We start from the raw sequence: 16,699 nt of genomic DNA, 5'->3' as shown, positions 1-16,699 counted from the left end.
TTGTTTTTTTTTTTACCCTTTTCAATTTCCCTATAATTTTGCATCCTTTCTTTTTTTTTTTTTTTTGCTATTTTGTATTATTATTATTACTATTATTTTGTGTTGTACGAATGTTAAAATTCAATGGGTTTGTTTGGTTGGATTTAAAATAAATGAATTGAAATTTTTTTCTAATATTTATAAATTATTTCAAATGCATTAAAAATTTGCGGATAGTGGTTAGGATGCGTCGATGAACTATGGACTTCCAATAGTGTGGTTGCAACCAATGATGGAACAAAAATTGAAAATCGCTCAATTTGGGAAACTTCCAAAAAGGTTTCAAATAAATCAAACTGGTTGCAACCAATGATGGAACAAAAATTGAAAATCAATTTGGGAAACTTCCAAAAAGGTTTCAAATACATCAAAACCATATTTTGCATTTTGTTTGCTTCAAGCTAAGCAGCAAGTTGGATTGCAAAAGAAAGGAATACAATATACTCCTAGTGCCTCCAACCAAACACTGCGTAAAATTTTGCTTTTTTTTTACATAAATATTCATTAGTTCCCATTTATTTTATATATATATATATATATATATACATTCTTTTTTTCGCTGATGATATCTTTCTTGTAGATAAGACTAGAGAAAGAGTTCAAAAGACAATTGAATTATGGAGGTCTACATTAGAGTCTAAAGGCCTTCATTTGCATAGATCTAAAACTGAATACATAGACTATAGTTTTAGTAATAGTAGATCTACTGTTAGAGTTGTAATAATGGGTGATCAAATCTTTAAAATGTGTTAGATACCTCAAATCTCAGGTCTATTGCTCAAAGTGATGGTAATATAGATGGGGATGTTATTAGTAGAAATCAAGTGGATGGTTGAAGTGGAGGAATCTATCAGGCCTATTGTGTGACAGAAAAGTACCGCTTAGACTTAAAGGAAAACTTTATAAAATGCTAGTGAGACCCACAATACTTTATGATGCGAAATGTTGGCCTTTAAAAGAGAAGCATAGAACCAAATTAAATGTGCTAAAATAAGAATGTTTAGGTGGATGAGTGGCTTGACACTTAGAGACAAAATGCAAAACGAATGTATCCATAAACTGGTTGGTGTAGCTCCAGTGACAGGCAAGATTAGAGAAAGACATCTTAGATTGTTTGGTCACATTAAACGTCGACCACCTCATGATTTGATTAGGAGAGTAGATGCTTTAGATTCGACTTATGTTAAAAAAGGTTGAAGTCGACCTAAAAAGATTTGGGCATGTTGTATAAAAAATTATCTTAATTTATTAGAACTAAATGAAAATATGACACTCAATAGGACACAATGGAGAAAAAGGATTCATGTAGCCAGCCCCACTTAGTGGGATATAAAGGCTTGTTATTATTGTCGTATGTATTTTAAATTCAATGATTTTGTTTGGTTGGAATTAAATTAATTGCATTGAATTTATTTCCTAACATTTATAAATATTTCAAATGCATTGAAAATTTGCAGGTAGTGGTTAGGATGCGGCAATGAATTGTGGGCTTCGAGTGGATGCAGTTGCAACCGACGATGGTAGACTAGAATCAGGTGTGATTACAACACAAAATTTTGGAAATCACCCAACTTGGGTAACTTCCAGAAGGGTTTCAAATACATCAAAACTATATTTTACATTTTATTTGTTTAACTAAACACCAAGTTGGATCTCAAAAAGTTGGAAACAATATGCTCCTAGTGCTTCCAACCAATCAGTCCACATGATTAGTATCAAAATAAAATTATTGAGTTTTATAAGATAGGCATCTACAAGAACCGATGTTAGAATTTCATGCTGAAAAACTAATTTATTCTTACAAGAATACATAATTTAAAAGGAAATAGTTTCAAACAAAAAAAAATGTAAAAACTAACTAATGGTCGAGGTAAAGAACATGAAGAAGTGTATTGTCAAGACATTTAAGCAAAAGCCCAAGGATCTGGGCAAGAATCGTTATTATAATTTCTCAAAAGAGCTGAACCATCAACTTTTCTATAAGTAAAAAATAAAATAAATAATAACAAAAATATTTCTACAAGTCAAAGAAAAAAATGATAATTTTGTCAGCTTGCAAATGTACGCTAGTTGAAAACAGCAGCAATTCAGATTGCGCAACAAGAAGATTCAAAGTATTTATGGTCTTTTTTTTATCAACATTAGTTTGATAAATTATAATCAAGATAGCAATGCTTCAAATAGCATTCTAATCATTTAAATGCAGTGCTTGGTTAGATGTCATCTTACTTCATTAAAATTATAAATAGTGATAAAAATTTTACCCTCTTCACTACTCTTAATCATCTAGACTGTGAAAATCAAAATAGCATCCAATTTTGCTGCTATTTAGATTACTTTAATCTTAGCTACTAACAATTGGGATTACTTAATGTGAGAAACAATAAACTAAAGATATTAAATTATAAATGCAATAAATTTACAGCGAAAACAGTAAAGCAAACAGAAAAAAATCTAATAATAAATTAATGGAAATTATCTCTAAATAAAATACTGAGTTTACATTTAATCATTTTGGTGGTATGCCCCATTAGATGAATAAAGAAATCTAATCACCATTTCCTAAAAAAGAAACAAGCAAGAGATATATTAATACCTTTGGAAAGCAATTTTCATTTGCATACAAATTGCTATCAATGATTGTCCTTCCTAAAGAAAGTTGAGTATTCAAATTTTGGATACTAAGGGGCAACTTTGTTACTGTTTCCTCCACAAGTCCTATATTAATAGATACGTAAAAATTAGTTTTTGAAAATATATTAAATATAAGAACTAAGAACTGACATACATAAATAGCCACATCCAGAAAGAATAAACTACTAAAATGAATGAATTTAGAAATAGATTAAGAAAGAACACATCAAGAAAATGTGAGAAATGCCAAACTATATCTGATGGAATATTAGAAAGAAAAAAAAAGCTATTATTTGATGTATGCGATGTTACCTAAAAAACTATTCGGTCCTATGAACCATAAGAACCAGCTATAACCATAAAAAAAAAATTAGAACACATTAACACAATCTTTGTGATACATTATTACTTTAAAATTAGTACTCAAAACACCTAATGTCTATATTTTATAGGGGTGTAAATAATTGGACCCAATGGCCACTTTGAAATTGACGCGAATAATACAAGTTTGGGACAACCAGTGTAAGATTTGGCTAGGAGCTGGGTCAACTTTTAAGTAACTCAAAAAACAAGGTTGGGTTAGGTCAACCAGAAAATGATGACAATTATTTGATTAATTTCTAATGAAAAACTTTTTTGAATTTGAAAATTTTTTATATTTTTTTGTTGTGCCCAAATTGGATAACTGTGCTCATTTTAAGTTGAATTATTACAAACTTACTGTGAATAAAATATGGTTTGTGATTTGATACCCAAAATTGGGGCTATTAAATCCGAAAAATTCATAAAAGTTGACCCACTTGGGGCTATACAAAAGGTTAAAAATAAGGTTGGGTTAGGCAAAATTGGGGCTATTAAATCCGAAAAATTCATAAATCTTGTCAAAAGGCGCTACCCAAACAAAGAGAAAAAAAAAGTATTAATTTAATTCAAGTAAAGTATATTAAAGATGAAACACAAAAGTGTTTTTCTATATGGGTGAGATATTGTAATATACTTTTCAATATTGTTTCTAAGAAATACAATTGCCTTTAAAGATATTAATATTGTTAATAATAATATTTTGTTTTATTTTTACCATCACATTAGTAAAAAAAAAAAAAAGTTTAGGCATCTTTAAAGAAAACAAATGTTGAAAAATCAGTAGGACCTGATAATATCCAAATTTAAGTATGAAAATATTTAGGAGATATGAGAATTTCATGGTTTACTAAGCTATTTCATATTATTTTAAAAAACAAAAAAGATACTGAGGAGTGGAGGAAGAGTATTTTGGTTCCCCATTTTCAGAAAAAAAAAGATGCACAAGAGTGTGCAAATTACAGATGAATTAAGTTAATGAGTCATACATTAAAATTATGGGAGAGAATAATTGAAAATATGATACAAAGATTTCTAATAATCAGTTTGGATTTATGTCGTTGTCTTGATTCTTGATGTGTTAGGAGTGATACATCTAAAAATGTACTATTTTTCTTGCTATGTTTTATGATGATATTGCACTTTAAAGGTATTTTTTCTTGTGTTTTTTTGTTGTAGATACATCAAATTGAAGAATTTGGAGTGATTGTAGCAAAATAAAAAAAATGGACCAAAACAGAGCAAACCGGAGCAAACCGGGTCGAATCGGGGCACATCAGAGCCATGGGGACCAAAATCGAACACTTAAGTGTCTGTGCCCAATGCCCTGCACTTAAGCACCAAAAATGGCGCTTAGGCGCCACCAGACAGAGAGGAGGGTGCTTAAGCGCCCAAAATCGTCGCTTAAGCACCAAAAACTATTTTCAACATATCTTCTAGAATATACATCGGATTTGAACAATTTTTTAAGCGGTGCTTCGTGTGTCTCTTGTGGAATTCGTTGGAAATGATAAAAGAGACTTTCTAGAAGAATTTGGGGCGGTTATAAGGAGTTTTAAAGAGACACTTGAGGCATCATTTGGAAGATTCAATGTACGAAAGGGGATGAGGGGACTCTAGAGTGAGAGCTAGTATTCTCCTGCCATAAAAAAAAGGCTTCAAAATGTTTTTAAATGATGCTTGGACTCTTGAACTAATTGGAAGAGGAGAAGAAGGCTTGGAGATGAGGCTTGGGCTTGAGCCCCAAGGGGGGCGCAAGGTGAGAGAGAAAGAGAGAGAGTGAGAGATTACTTCTTTTCTTTTCACTTTGTTCATGGAGAGGATTGTAAGGAGATTGTTTTTGTATACAAGGAGAGTTTGATTTCCATCAAAGATAAATATTTTCATTATATTTTGATTTCAATCTAGTACTTTGTTTGTATGTTTTCAAAGACTTGTTTAATGAAAAGTTCTTTTTGTTTCTCCATGTGTAATAAATAGTTTTCCTTACTCTTCCCTCTTACAATGAATTAGTATGCATGTGTAAAATATAGAATTAAGTAGAGTGAGAATATATTGTAATGATTTTACTTTGTTCTACATTTACATGTAAATTTGATCAACTTGCATGTTAAAATCTGTTGTGAGAACATGTAAGATCCGTGATGGTATTGTCTCAATCAACTAATGGTAGAATCACATGAAATTATATGGATGAGAGTGTAGTCCATATGGTTTAGTGCAAATAAATAGAGAGATATAATTTTATGGGTATAGAATTAAGAATTTTAGAGTGACAGAGAGGGATAAGAGGAGACTCTAGAGTGAGAGCAAGTATCTTCCCTGCCTAGCCTGTCTTCAGAACTATTCAAACTTTATATTAATCAATGTTCTTTATAGGATCTCTAGTAAGAGTAAAGAATATAATTGCTCCTATTTATCACAATCTCTCTCTTTACTTGTTTTACTTTTACACTTGTCACTAATTTCATTGCATGAGGAATTGTACTTTTAATATATTAAACCACACTTTTTGATTTTCACTAAGTATTTTAGTTTAGAAGTAGAAATAATATTGTAGTGATAATTGTAGGATATAAACAAAACCAAACATTTATCATCCTTCCAAGCTAGGGCGTGTTATTCTAGACTAGAAATTCTCTTAAAAGCCGCCGGGATTAATTTCTATCTCCGTGGGATCGATATTCGGGACGGAATCAGAAAGTTCTATATTACTTGATAACGAAACGTATACTTCGGTAGAATCTCTACAATTTAAAGTTAATATTAAAACCTTACTTTGCTTGGGATCAAGTTTTTTGTGTCGTTGTCGGGGATTAAAATCTTCAAGTAGTAGTCTCAACTTCATAAATCTTTACATATAAAAAATATTGCGATCAATGCTTAAAAAATTCGGACAATTGAAACGACCTAAATTTGTTCAGCTCCAAAAAAAAGTAAATTTATTTACAAACACTCTTGGTTGATCTTGCAAATATTAAAGAGCTACAAAAAAAAAAAAAAAAGAATTCAAGTCTAGAGATGAAGAAATAACCTTCATTGAAAATGATAATAAAGATATTAATGTTAACAATTAAATGGACAAAAAGCTATTGAATTTGGAGTACTTTTTATTTCACAATCATTTATAAGAAATAAGTGATATTGGCGCTTAAAAAAAATCAAAAGATAATCTAAGTATAGTGAAATACTTAATCATGTTATTAATTTGCAATTTTATTTAAAATTATATTAATTCAATGAAAGATGTGAAAATTGAAGATGATTTTAAAGATGATGATAGCATAGAATCCAATGATGTTGGAGTTATTACATATGATGATTCTTCCAAAGCTAATGAAAATGATGATAAGGTCACTATGATTCATGATCTTTGTGGCATATTTAAATTCTAAGTGCGTATTTTAAAGCCAAATCTTTAAATTTTATTTCAAACTTTTATTTTATATTAACATTTAAGACTGAATTTTGTGCTTTAACAGCTTTATAAAATATTTTTAATTTTATGAGTTTTAATTCTTTTGTTTTGAAGTTTACACCTAGGTTCAGCCTCGAGGCTCGCCCCACTAAGGAAAATGCCTCAAATCCTAAACTTGCCATTTTAAACATTGGAAACAACAATAAAAAAAAACCATTGACTTATTGACAATTACATTTCTTATTATATTTAATTTACTTTATATTTGTTTGGTAATAAGGAAATATAAGGAAAACTTAATTTTTTTGTTTGGTGGGAAGTAATATGATTCTAAATTTTTATATTAACATATCTTGTATTAATATATTCTTTAAATTTTCATTTTAAATGAATTTCATTCATGACAATAACAGTACATAGGTGTATGAGATCAACAAGGCCCACTTGGTTGCAAACACAGCAAGGATGACAAGATGAGAACTTGGCAAGTACACGGAAAGTCGTGACACAAAGCAGAGAGGTCAACTTGATGGCAAAATGATCAAAGTGGTTGCAAACAAATGATGAATTTGGCGCCAAATTTTTTATGCATTTCAATGTGATAAAAATAAAGAGTTTTTGGACGTAATATAAATTACTTAATACACAGAGATGCTTTAGATTTAGATTACTTCATGCCAATAGCTTAAAAGTCAAAACTTATGCATTCCAAGTGGAATATTCTAATAATATCTCAGAACAAAAAACCCCTAGGCAATCCTCAAAACATCAAAAGAAGTTTGAATGCATTACACTGTCATGAATTTAACAAAAAACACACTCAACATCACAATAATCATTGCCACTGACTCCAATGTCTTCTTTAAGAAAAACTTATCATCATCGATAATAATGTTTTCTATAAGCTGTATTATACAAAAATAAATGGGCAGACAGAGCACACCTGATTGAGAAGTATCAGTTTCCAAGCTCTCATCATTGACAACTGTAACTGGTTGTTTCCTCCTTGATTGGCTCTCATCAAAGGCAACTGTAGCTGGTCGCTTCTTCCTTGACGGGCCCTTGGCCTAAATATATTACCAGAAAAATAAAATGAACTTACAGCCGACAGACCAGATAACAGATACAAGGATGGATGCAAAGACTTAGAACAGGTTAAGAATGTACAACAGTAACTGGGCATTTCCTCCTTGATTGGCTCTCATCAAAGGCAACTGTAGCTGGTCGCTTCTTCCTTGACGGGCCCTTGGCCTAAATATATTACCAGAAAAATAAAATGAACTTACAGCCGACAGACCAGATAACAGATACAAGGATGGATGCAAAGACTTAGAACAGGTTAAGAATGTACAACAGTAACTGGGCATTTCCTCCTTGATTGGCTCTCATCAAAGGCAACTGTAGCTGGTCGCTTCTTCCTTGACGGGCCCTTGGCCTAAATATATTACCAGAAAAATAAAATGAACTTACAGCCGACAGACCAGATAACAGATACAAGGATGGATGCAAAGACTTAGAACAGGTTAAGAATGTACAACAGTAACTGGGCATTTCCTCCTTGATTGGCTCTCATCAAAGGCAACTGTAGCTGGTCGCTTCTTCCTTGACGGGCCCTTGGCCTAAATATATTACCAGAAAAATAAAATGAACTTACAGCCGACAGACCAGATAACAGATACAAGGATGGATGCAAAGACTTAGAACAGGTTAAGAATGTACAACAGTAACTGGGCATTTCCTCCTTGATTGGCTCTCATCAAAGGCAACTGTAGCTGGTCGCTTCTTCCTTGACGGGCCCTTGGCCTAAATATATTACCAGAAAAATAAAATGAACTTACAGCCGACAGACCAGATAACAGATACAAGGATGGATGCAAAGACTTAGAACAGGTTAAGAATGTACAACAGTAACTGGGCATTTCCTCCTTGATTGGCTCTCATCAAAGGCAACTGTAGCTGGTCGCTTCTTCCTTGACGGGCCCTTGGCCTAAATATATTACCAGAAAAATAAAATGAACTTACAGCCGACAGACCAGATAACAGATACAAGGATGGATGCAAAGACTTAGAACAGGTTAAGAATGTACAACAGTAACTGGGCATTTCCTCCTTGATTGGCTCTCATCAAAGGCAACTGTAGCTGGTCGCTTCTTCCTTGACGGGCCCTTGGCCTAAATATATTACCAGAAAAATAAAATGAACTTACAGCCGACAGACCAGATAACAGATACAAGGATGGATGCAAAGACTTAGAACAGGTTAAGAATGTACAACAGTAACTGGGCATTTCCTCCTTGATTGGCTCTCATCAAAGGCAACTGTAGCTGGTCGCTTCTTCCTTGACGGGCCCTTGGCCTAAATATATTACCAGAAAAATAAAATGAACTTACAGCCGACAGACCAGATAACAGATACAAGGATGGATGCAAAGACTTAGAACAGGTTAAGAATGTACAACAGTAACTGGGCATTTCCTCCTTGATTGGCTCTCATCAAAGGCAACTGTAGCTGGTCGCTTCTTCCTTGACGGGCCCTTGGCCTAAATATATTACCAGAAAAATAAAATGAACTTACAGCCGACAGACCAGATAACAGATACAAGGATGGATGCAAAGACTTAGAACAGGTTAAGAATGTACAACAGTAACTGGGCATTTCCTCCTTGATTGGCTCTCATCAAAGGCAACTGTAGCTGGTCGCTTCTTCCTTGACGGGCCCTTGGCCTAAATATATTACCAGAAAAATAAAATGAACTTACAGCCGACAGACCAGATAACAGATACAAGGATGGATGCAAAGACTTAGAACAGGTTAAGAATGTACAACAGTAACTGGGCATTTCCTCCTTGATTGGCTCTCATCAAAGGCAACTGTAGCTGGTCGCTTCTTCCTTGACGGGCCCTTGGCCTAAATATATTACCAGAAAAATAAAATGAACTTACAGCCGACAGACCAGATAACAGATACAAGGATGGATGCAAAGACTTAGAACAGGTTAAGAATGTACAACAGTAACTGGGCATTTCCTCCTTGATTGGCTCTCATCAAAGGCAACTGTAGCTGGTCGCTTCTTCCTTGACGGGCCCTTGGCCTAAATATATTACCAGAAAAATAAAATGAACTTACAGCCGACAGACCAGATAACAGATACAAGGATGGATGCAAAGACTTAGAACAGGTTAAGAATGTACAACAGTAACTGGGCATTTCCTCCTTGATTGGCTCTCATCAAAGGCAACTGTAGCTGGTCGCTTCTTCCTTGACGGGCCCTTGGCCTAAATATATTACCAGAAAAATAAAATGAACTTACAGCCGACAGACCAGATAACAGATACAAGGATGGATGCAAAGACTTAGAACAGGTTAAGAATGTACAACAGTAACTGGGCATTTCCTCCTTGATTGGCTCTCATCAAAGGCAACTGTAGCTGGTCGCTTCTTCCTTGACGGGCCCTTGGCCTAAATATATTACCAGAAAAATAAAATGAACTTACAGCCGACAGACCAGATAACAGATACAAGGATGGATGCAAAGACTTAGAACAGGTTAAGAATGTACAACAGTAACTGGGCATTTCCTCCTTGATTGGCTCTCATCAAAGGCAACTGTAGCTGGTCGCTTCTTCCTTGACGGGCCCTTGGCCTAAATATATTACCAGAAAAATAAAATGAACTTACAGCCGACAGACCAGATAACAGATACTTATGCGACGAAATATTCCTTTAACGCGCCGGTCGGGCTGAGTCGTGCATTTTCATTATTTTTTCATTTTTTATGTAAGAAGGCTTGTAATTCCACGTGTCAGCGCAAGATTTAACTCCACAATCAGCTCTACATGTTGAGTCCTGATGTAATAATTTTTCCTTCTTTAGAGCCTCATAATCTCCCATTAGAAAGACTCAGAATCAAATAATCCTACCAACGCTTGAAAACTTGAACCAGAACCATTTATATTTAAAAAAATAGGATTCCAATAATATATAATAGAATAATCAACCACTCTAAACATAAGCTCCAACAAAAACAAATTAGGTGAAACAAACAGCAATTTGATAAGCTTCAAGACTTTAACACCTGAGCAATAACGCGCCAAAAAAATAATTTTCAATGAAAAATTCATAAAAAAACTGCAACCAAGCCATAATACATTGCAGAAACGTATAAGCTGAAGGAGTCAAATCAAACCAAAATCTAACTTCTAACCAATATTCAAAGCAAATAATCGAAGCGCCTGGAAAGACAAAGCAATAAAAAAAAGGTACATTATACGGAAGCCGAATCACGCCCAATCGCAAATCAAATTAACAATCCGCAGAAACCTAGATCCGATTAGAGTGATAAAAAGAAAAGGAGAGACAGAAAGAGAAAGAGACACGGAGAGAGAGAGAGGAATGAGAAACACACCAGGATAGCGGAGCGACGCTTCTTCTCTGTATGGGTCGGATTCCTGAGTTTCCGAAAAAATGAAGGATTTACGAGGAGATCGTGGCCGAATTCAAACGCAAAGGTTTCTTTCAGAGAGCTTTGTACGCAAACAGGGAGAGCGGGGAAGAGAGGGGCTGTTCTTTATATTTCCGAAAAAAATAATAATAATCCAATTAATTAATGGCGCTGCGCCAGCCCTGCCGAGGCGCGAGCGCCTCCCGCCAAGCCGCTCGAGCTTTCTAAAATATGGAATGCTTGGAAACAACTAAAAAACAGGAAACCAAAATGATATAGAACAACCTGTCTTTAAAAGTAGTGTTATAAAATATCTTATTTTCTTTTTTGTGTAATTCTTAATATTTTTTTATCGAATTTATATACTTTTTTTGAATATATTTAATTATATGGCGTGTCTAACGCGTGTTCGTGCTTATATTTTTAACAATAGATATGTCTCGTGTCTGTATCTATGTCATGTTTGTGTACTCGTTTTTGTGTCCATGTCGTGTTGTGTTTGTGTCCCCGGGTCTGTTTCTATGCAATATAGTTTAGAAGAGAAGAATACGAATGTCGCTGGCCCTAGAAGATCGTGATGCCCACCTAATCGAGCGAGCAAAGCCATACTAGGCAAACCAATTAGGCCAAAACCGTCCGCGCCACGAAGCGAAATAGAAGATGACCGGATGATCCAAGCAGAGTCATTTGATAGGAAATAAAACAAAAGAATATCCGAGTCAACCACTACAGGAAAGTTGTTCTGATGTAATAGTCTATCTTCAGTAGAGCCGATCTAAATAAATATCCAATTTCGCAAAGCATCTCTGACCCATCTGGTGGAGACTCCAAAGACTCCTTACTAAGGATCGAAGATAGTCAACCATAAAAATTCCGGCCCAACTCACAATCGAATGAGTTGACCATGTTGACGCAAAGTGAACTGAACTTAGCTGACCAAACCAAAAAACAGTCAGACGATATGCACAAACTTGTAAAATACGATAAATCCCTTAGTACTTAACAATCTCAAATGGGAGTAAAAATATAATATGATTATTGTATTATCTCTTATATAAATAGAAGAATCATTTCAAGAAGAGGACACGATTTATCACTACTCATTATTGTTCATCACACACGCACTCTCTCTCGCTCTCTCTTTCCTCATTTATACTTTATTCCTTGAGTGTAATTTATATAAAACTTATGATTCAACAAACACTTTTTTTTGTGGCTGACTATTTTTTTAACATTTTTTTTTTTTTTGTGTTTGTAATCAGAAGGAAAAAAAAGTCTTATGTAATATATACTTCTTGTTTGTGATAGTTTTTTTGATGGACTCCGCTTCCAATTATTTGGTGAAATTAAAATATTGGATGAACTTATTTTTGTCAGTTTGCAATATTGGGTTAGCCAAAATGCAAGCCGATTTAGCACTAAGCTAGTGAAATAATTTAAGAAAAAATCACAATTATTATAGATAACTTTATATAATTGACCTTTGTATTAAAAAAAATATGGGGATTTACAAACATATATGACACTCAAATTATTTTACATATCTAACAACCTAAACTCTAATTTTATGTACCTAACACCTTAAAATCCCTAATATATTTGTTTTTACTACAAGCTCCTCGCTTAAACTATGTCTTGCATGCATGATCACTACCTATGCAACCTCATCCTTTGTCCATTCGTATCATCCAACAAATTAATTTCTTAAAAAAAAATTAATAGTAATAATAAAAACATTAATCCCATACTCCACTCTTGTGTCTCTCAAGTCGAGCAAAACCTACCTACTTTTGCCCGAAACCCTTAAATCCAATCCCAACTCCCCTCTCTAGCCAATATTTGATGGAGATCCTTCATCTTAGAAGAATGGAGATGATCGGATGACTAAGATTTAAGGTGGGATTTAACCTTAGACATAAACCTTAATTCATGTTGCATGATCTTAACGTGTAACCAATATATCCATTTTGATGCATCTCAAGATTGGAAGCTTCTAGAATCAAATTAAAGTTCGTTCAAATTTTGATTTGATAAATTTAAAGTCAATTGGAATATCTAAACAATTCTAACTAAACAGCATCAAAAGTGATCTACTCTAAGTGAGCCAAGATCAAACACTTAAAGCATAATAAGAAACTTTAAGGTATTAATTGAAACCAGGTTTGGGAATGGATTTGGATTCGAGCTTGGCTTGGGCTTGGATCCAAATCAATTGAAGGTTCAAATTGGTCTTGAAAAATGTCATGATGGTAATTTTTGTGGGATTGGATTGGTTATGTGGCTTAATTTGGTGAAATTTGGATTTGGGTCAATTTGGAGTAGTTGACTTGGGCTTTGCTTTTGGGTATGGAATTAGGGGGAGTTGGGCTTGAATTTGGTTTAAATTGAGCTTGGATATGATGATATTTAATTTTAATTTGAAATTGGGTTAGTTTGAAATGAAATTGGTGGAAATTGTGAGTGATTTGGGGACTTTAAGGATTTAAGGGTAGTTTGGGAATTTTGGCCAATTTTGGTGGATTTAGGGGATTTTGAGTGAAATTGGGAACCTTAGGTGGCTATAATTGGTTTTGGTGAAGTTTGTAAGGTATTTTGGGGATTTTGACAATTTTTTAGGGTATTGGAGGCATTTTGGTAATTTTTGGTGGTGCAAGAGAATTTTGGTAATTTTGAGGATTTTGGGGGTATTTGGGCAATTAGATTAATTTGAAGTGCCTCAATATGTTTTTAGGTGAAGAATCGGGAGTATGGGTGATTTTGGGAATTTTAAGGCATTTTGGTAAATTTGGGGAAATTTTGGGATAGAAGTCCAAGGTGGGATATTTCAGCGAAATTGGAATTGATTGGACATGGTGACCATGCAAACCATGGAAAACCCCCCTGAGGCTATAAAACCCATGGAAGAGCTCATTTTGGATCCTTCACATGTTGATACTTGCCTCCTAGCTAATGCCTCAGGGCTTGGGACGCCCAATGAGTTTCCAAAAGAGGCAATGAGATAGGTTAAGTGTGAGTGATTTTAGGGTTTGAGTGTGTGTGACCAAGACCAAGACACCTAGGGTTGCCCTAAAGACTCATTGATCCAATTGGAACTCACCCTTGAGTTTTTACATGTTGGTCTTAACCATCTGAAGTGAGAAATGAGGGTTTAGGACCACTCATGAGAGACTTCACAAGAATAGTCAAAAAGTGTTTAAAATTTTTATGTGAGAGAGTTTTGTCACTAGTCCTCTAGGATAGTCAACATGACAGTCCTATGGCTAGATCCTAGGCTTATAAAGAGGAAAAACTAGACCTCATCAAAAATTAGGTCAACAGAACAGGATCAAACCAAGTATCGTTGAATATGAATACACATCCTCCAATAAAGGCTAGATAAGATAGTTCAACAACTTCTTCCAGAATTCCATGATGGTATATCTTGTCGTCTGACTTATCGTTTGCTTTAACATAAATGCAAAAATTAAAAAAAAAATTCTTCAGACTAGAATCTTGTATGAAACATGTACTGATTTACATCATAAAATTTTCAGATTTTCACAATACACATAGGTCCGCGAGCAAGATCTATCAACAGCTAATATGTTAATTCATTTCTCTAATCATGAATTATTAATATATATACATATGAAATTATGTGTTAATGAAAAGGCTCGTGTCACATGAGGAATGAATATATCAATTTTAACTCACATGCATTGTAAACTACCAAGGAAAGTTATTCTCAATCGCCCTACTCTTGTTATCGTCTCCAACTAAATTTAACAAGTCCATGAAAAAACTGTTTATACATTGAAATGTCATTGAAATAGTTAATCATGACACTTTCAGAAAAATAAGTTAAAAATTATAATGAAAAATGTCTTACTCGCTAATGGGTCATACTTCATTGCAATTAAGAAAAAAATAAAGTGGCTCTGCTTAAAGTTTCTGATCATTAACGTAAATTGACGTGCACCTCTCTGACGTTCACCTAACTGCTAGAAAATAGAAATGGTCGATGGTGGCACCAAACCCAATTACTCTTTCATAGACTCTTCTTCTATGAAATAGTAAGAGCAGAATGTCGTTGTCTCTTGCAGAAATTATGCTACACATATTGATCCTTCTAGTCGGGTCTTATTCTTAATAGTTCTCTACAGTTTATTCAAAATTTTAAAAAATAAATGTTGCTCGGTACAAACTACTAATATTCTTTATAAATGAGTTATTAACTATGTAGTCCCAATGAAATTATCTCTCAAATGGATACATCCAACATTAATGCACTAGACCTCCAATTAATGTCTCATGGGGTAAATGTATTGGGAGTTTCTCCATCGAATTGAAGAAACTAGGTAGAAATATTCTCTCAAGCTTGAAAAAATTACATGAATGTTTGAGTCTAGCTAGCGTATGTCGTCAAGCTTTAAACGTTATACATAGTTCCCTAAAGAACAAAATGATTTCAATCAATGGATTATGGACTTCCCTTAGCAAACAGCCAAATGTAATTTGTATCAAATTTTTTTAAAAAATATGGCAGTCGTAAGTTTTTATTCCAAAAATTTTTCCAACACCCACATCAATACAATGACTCAAGTTTGAAGCATATCCACTCGAGAATTTTAGTGATTAGAGTCACAAACAAATTGTTATTCGTTGGAACAAAGTGAGGGAATATTTTTCTTTGGGCTTAATCAGCTTGAAGGCAGTAGTTTCTTGGATCAATAACTCTCACCTTTTGAATATCTCCTTCAAATGAAGTCCGACATTCATGTTATCCTTCATTTTTCCATTAACATCCATCACTGTGTTGAAGATATCAAATAAATTCTTTTTTATTTACATGACATCCAAATTATACTTCATCATGTTATCCTTACAGTAAGGCAAAACCCAAAAAATTAATTGCTTTTCAAGAGTGGTTGATGTGAAGAAATGTCATGACATATATTAATCTTTGGAATGTCACTAACAATCTGCATTATATCTACCTCAGATGCTCTTGAAGGTGGCAAGAATTTCTCAATTATGTTTCTTCTGAATGCATTTCTATTCATCTTGAAGGAATGTTCAGCATCTAGAAACATACAGTGACAGTCAAACCATGAATTCTACCTGTCATGTTGAAGCGTAAATGTCTTAGATGAATTCAGGAAATATGGGCTGACTAGTTTTCCCACGGTGCTTCACGTAGATAACATTCAATATGAAGAAAAATCACTTATTATCCACATTAATGTTGCTTTCAACAGGAAATTGTGGTTCCTGGAGAAGTCGTATGTTATGAAACATTTTTATCAAAGAATTTGTTGCTCATCTATCAATCACTGGAAATATACTTAAATCCTCCATTTAGGACTACTGGGACCAGGTATAATCATTGTCAGGAAGAAGAAAAGGGTTGTCATGCACATCACAGGTGGTAGATTGTATGGTGTAACAATCACCGAATAATAAGAGTAGGGCGATGCAATCTGACCATACTGTGTGAAGCCATCAGAGCATAAGCCTGGTAGGATGTTATGTGTCTCCACATCAAACTCAGGATATAAGCGATCAAAAGATTTCCACGCCTCCACATCTGCGGGATGACTCATTGTGTTATTATTTATAAAACTCTCGATAATGATTAAAGGTATTTCTCTTCAAGATTTTAAAGTTTTAGTTGTTTATGGTGGGACATAGAAAAATAAAATGGGAATGAATCAAATAGGAGCAATTATTTTAGGGATCCAAAGGGAATAAAAAAGTAGGGGATTTCACAAATCTTGAGGAAAACCTCGACGACTTTCCAAACTATCCTACTATTTGGTTTTAATTTT

The 16,699-nt window shown here is 33.9% G+C and overlaps 1 protein-coding gene across 1 annotated transcript in view; it reads right to left on the bottom strand.

Annotated features, from left to right (window-relative positions):
• Positions 1-16,474, bottom strand: part of LOC110027361 (serine/arginine repetitive matrix protein 1-like) — an 18,244-nt gene extending 1,770 nt beyond the window's left edge. Inside the window, exons 1-18 of the mRNA XM_020728751.1 lie at positions 16,240-16,474; positions 10,857-11,011; positions 10,011-10,094; positions 9,827-9,910; positions 9,643-9,726; positions 9,459-9,542; positions 9,275-9,358; positions 9,091-9,174; positions 8,907-8,990; positions 8,723-8,806; positions 8,539-8,622; positions 8,355-8,438; positions 8,171-8,254; positions 7,987-8,070; positions 7,803-7,886; positions 7,619-7,702; positions 7,395-7,518; positions 2,636-2,757 (exon numbers count right to left, since the gene is read on the bottom strand). Of these exons, the coding sequence (XP_020584410.1) occupies positions 2,636-2,757; positions 7,395-7,518; positions 7,619-7,702; positions 7,803-7,886; positions 7,987-8,070; positions 8,171-8,254; positions 8,355-8,438; positions 8,539-8,622; positions 8,723-8,806; positions 8,907-8,990; positions 9,091-9,174; positions 9,275-9,358; positions 9,459-9,542; positions 9,643-9,726; positions 9,827-9,910; positions 10,011-10,094; positions 10,857-11,011; positions 16,240-16,474 (1,812 nt within the window). The remainder of the gene's footprint in view (positions 1-2,635; positions 2,758-7,394; positions 7,519-7,618; positions 7,703-7,802; positions 7,887-7,986; positions 8,071-8,170; positions 8,255-8,354; positions 8,439-8,538; positions 8,623-8,722; positions 8,807-8,906; positions 8,991-9,090; positions 9,175-9,274; positions 9,359-9,458; positions 9,543-9,642; positions 9,727-9,826; positions 9,911-10,010; positions 10,095-10,856; positions 11,012-16,239) is intronic.
• Positions 16,475-16,699: the final 225 nt, after the last annotated feature.

This window comes from Phalaenopsis equestris, unplaced genomic scaffold (genome assembly GCF_001263595.1).
Source record: "Phalaenopsis equestris unplaced genomic scaffold, ASM126359v1 Scaffold000426, whole genome shotgun sequence".
NCBI lineage: Eukaryota > Viridiplantae > Streptophyta > Magnoliopsida > Asparagales > Orchidaceae > Phalaenopsis > Phalaenopsis equestris.
Note: the sequence above shows the minus strand (reverse complement) of the source record. Positions and strands in the feature narration are given on the sequence as shown.